General features: G+C 44.7%; 1 protein-coding gene across 2 annotated transcripts in view; it reads left to right on the top strand.

Moving 5' to 3' along the window:
• Positions 1 to 733, top strand: part of LOC108625991 (SUN domain-containing ossification factor) — a 79,733-nt gene extending 79,000 nt beyond the window's left edge. For both annotated transcript variants that reach the window (XM_026814411.1, XM_026814410.1), the window contains exon 8: positions 611 to 733. In XM_026814411.1, coding sequence (XP_026670212.1) covers positions 611 to 658 — 48 coding nt within the window. In that variant the 3' untranslated portion in view covers positions 659 to 733. The remainder of the gene's footprint in view (positions 1 to 610) is intronic.
• The last annotated feature ends 534 nt before the right edge of the window (positions 734 to 1,267 follow it).

A 1,267-nucleotide genomic window follows, 5' to 3' on the forward strand; every position in this document is an offset into this window, starting at 1 on the left:
AATCCGAAATTATCACAGGAAAGGACGAGGAATAGACTGTATGCCAGTCCCTCTCAACCCTTTTCAACTTCCGCATAAGAGAATCGAAAGATCAGTTCTTTCGATTCCTCCTTAAGTTGCCCCCGCACTGATTTCATTTGCAGGGAACGAGATACGAACAGGAGGTCGTATCTTGCTAACGGATTACGCTCCGGGTCAGTGGCCAATTGTTGGTCGACCGCCGGTTGTGGGATCGGCACATTCGTCAAGGGCCTGCAGTGGGTATTGGATCTTCACCCGATACTGCAGAGTTCCGCGTATAATACGCGTTTCCGATCTCCCTGGTGAAGGTGCACCAGGAAGAAGTGTAGCTTGCAAGCGTACTGAGCTTGTGCATGCCAGTAGAAGTCCGGATTTACGACCCGAACTTCCGCGTACAGCCACAGTGGCTGTGCGTGCAATTGCAAGCGGCGTAACGCGAGCACTGTTTCGGCATACCGAAATCTAGTACGAAAAATAAGGGCAACGAAGAAAAGAGCATTCTCTTTCGCATAATTCTTCACAGTCCGCGGCTGTTATTCAGTCGTTAATTTAAATTAATCGAAGCGTTCGTTGTTCTGTTTGTTTACAGGACCAGACGATAATCGCTCAGCCGTCGCAATCGAGCCAACCCAAATAATCTCTATTTGGTATATTGTACTTAGGCAATCGCTGACAATGTCGGCGGTTGAATAAACAGTTATAGATAAAAGGATTAATACTTTTATTTCATTTAAACCTGCTTCCCTCTTTTCCGGTACCAGTTAAATTTTGTTTAGGCTAAATCACCAAACACATAGTATGTGTAATACGAGAAAACGTAGAGTGGGGATATAAACCAGCCCGATCGATTAAGAAGAAGACAAATATTTATTTTTGATAATCCATGGTTCCGTGAGTTGATAGTTACCTAATTATTTGATCCCATCATCGGTTTTCGTCTACGAACCTTTTAATAACGAACTTTTGCGTCAAGTGTACGCAGTGTATAGATCGAGCATTCGGGACAATCATTCGCGTCTAGAATCGCGGCGGATCTACAAAAACGAATACAGTCCATTTTATTTTGAAATAGATACACAAGATTAATTTGGCGTGTATCAGTTGCACTTCGCGACGTACCACACAGAATTATCTGAATTATGGCCAATCCCCACAGACCTTGCGGTGCGATGCGGTGCGGCGTTTTTCGAGCCGACCGTGAGTTCGACCAGGGCCGAAAACCAAGTTTACAGCATATACTGAAAGC

The sequence above is a fragment of the Ceratina calcarata genome, unplaced genomic scaffold (assembly GCF_001652005.2).
Source record: "Ceratina calcarata isolate Rehan_Ccalc_2016 unplaced genomic scaffold, ASM165200v1 scaffold387.2, whole genome shotgun sequence".
In the NCBI taxonomy this organism is placed as follows: Eukaryota; Metazoa; Arthropoda; class Insecta; order Hymenoptera; family Apidae; genus Ceratina; species Ceratina calcarata.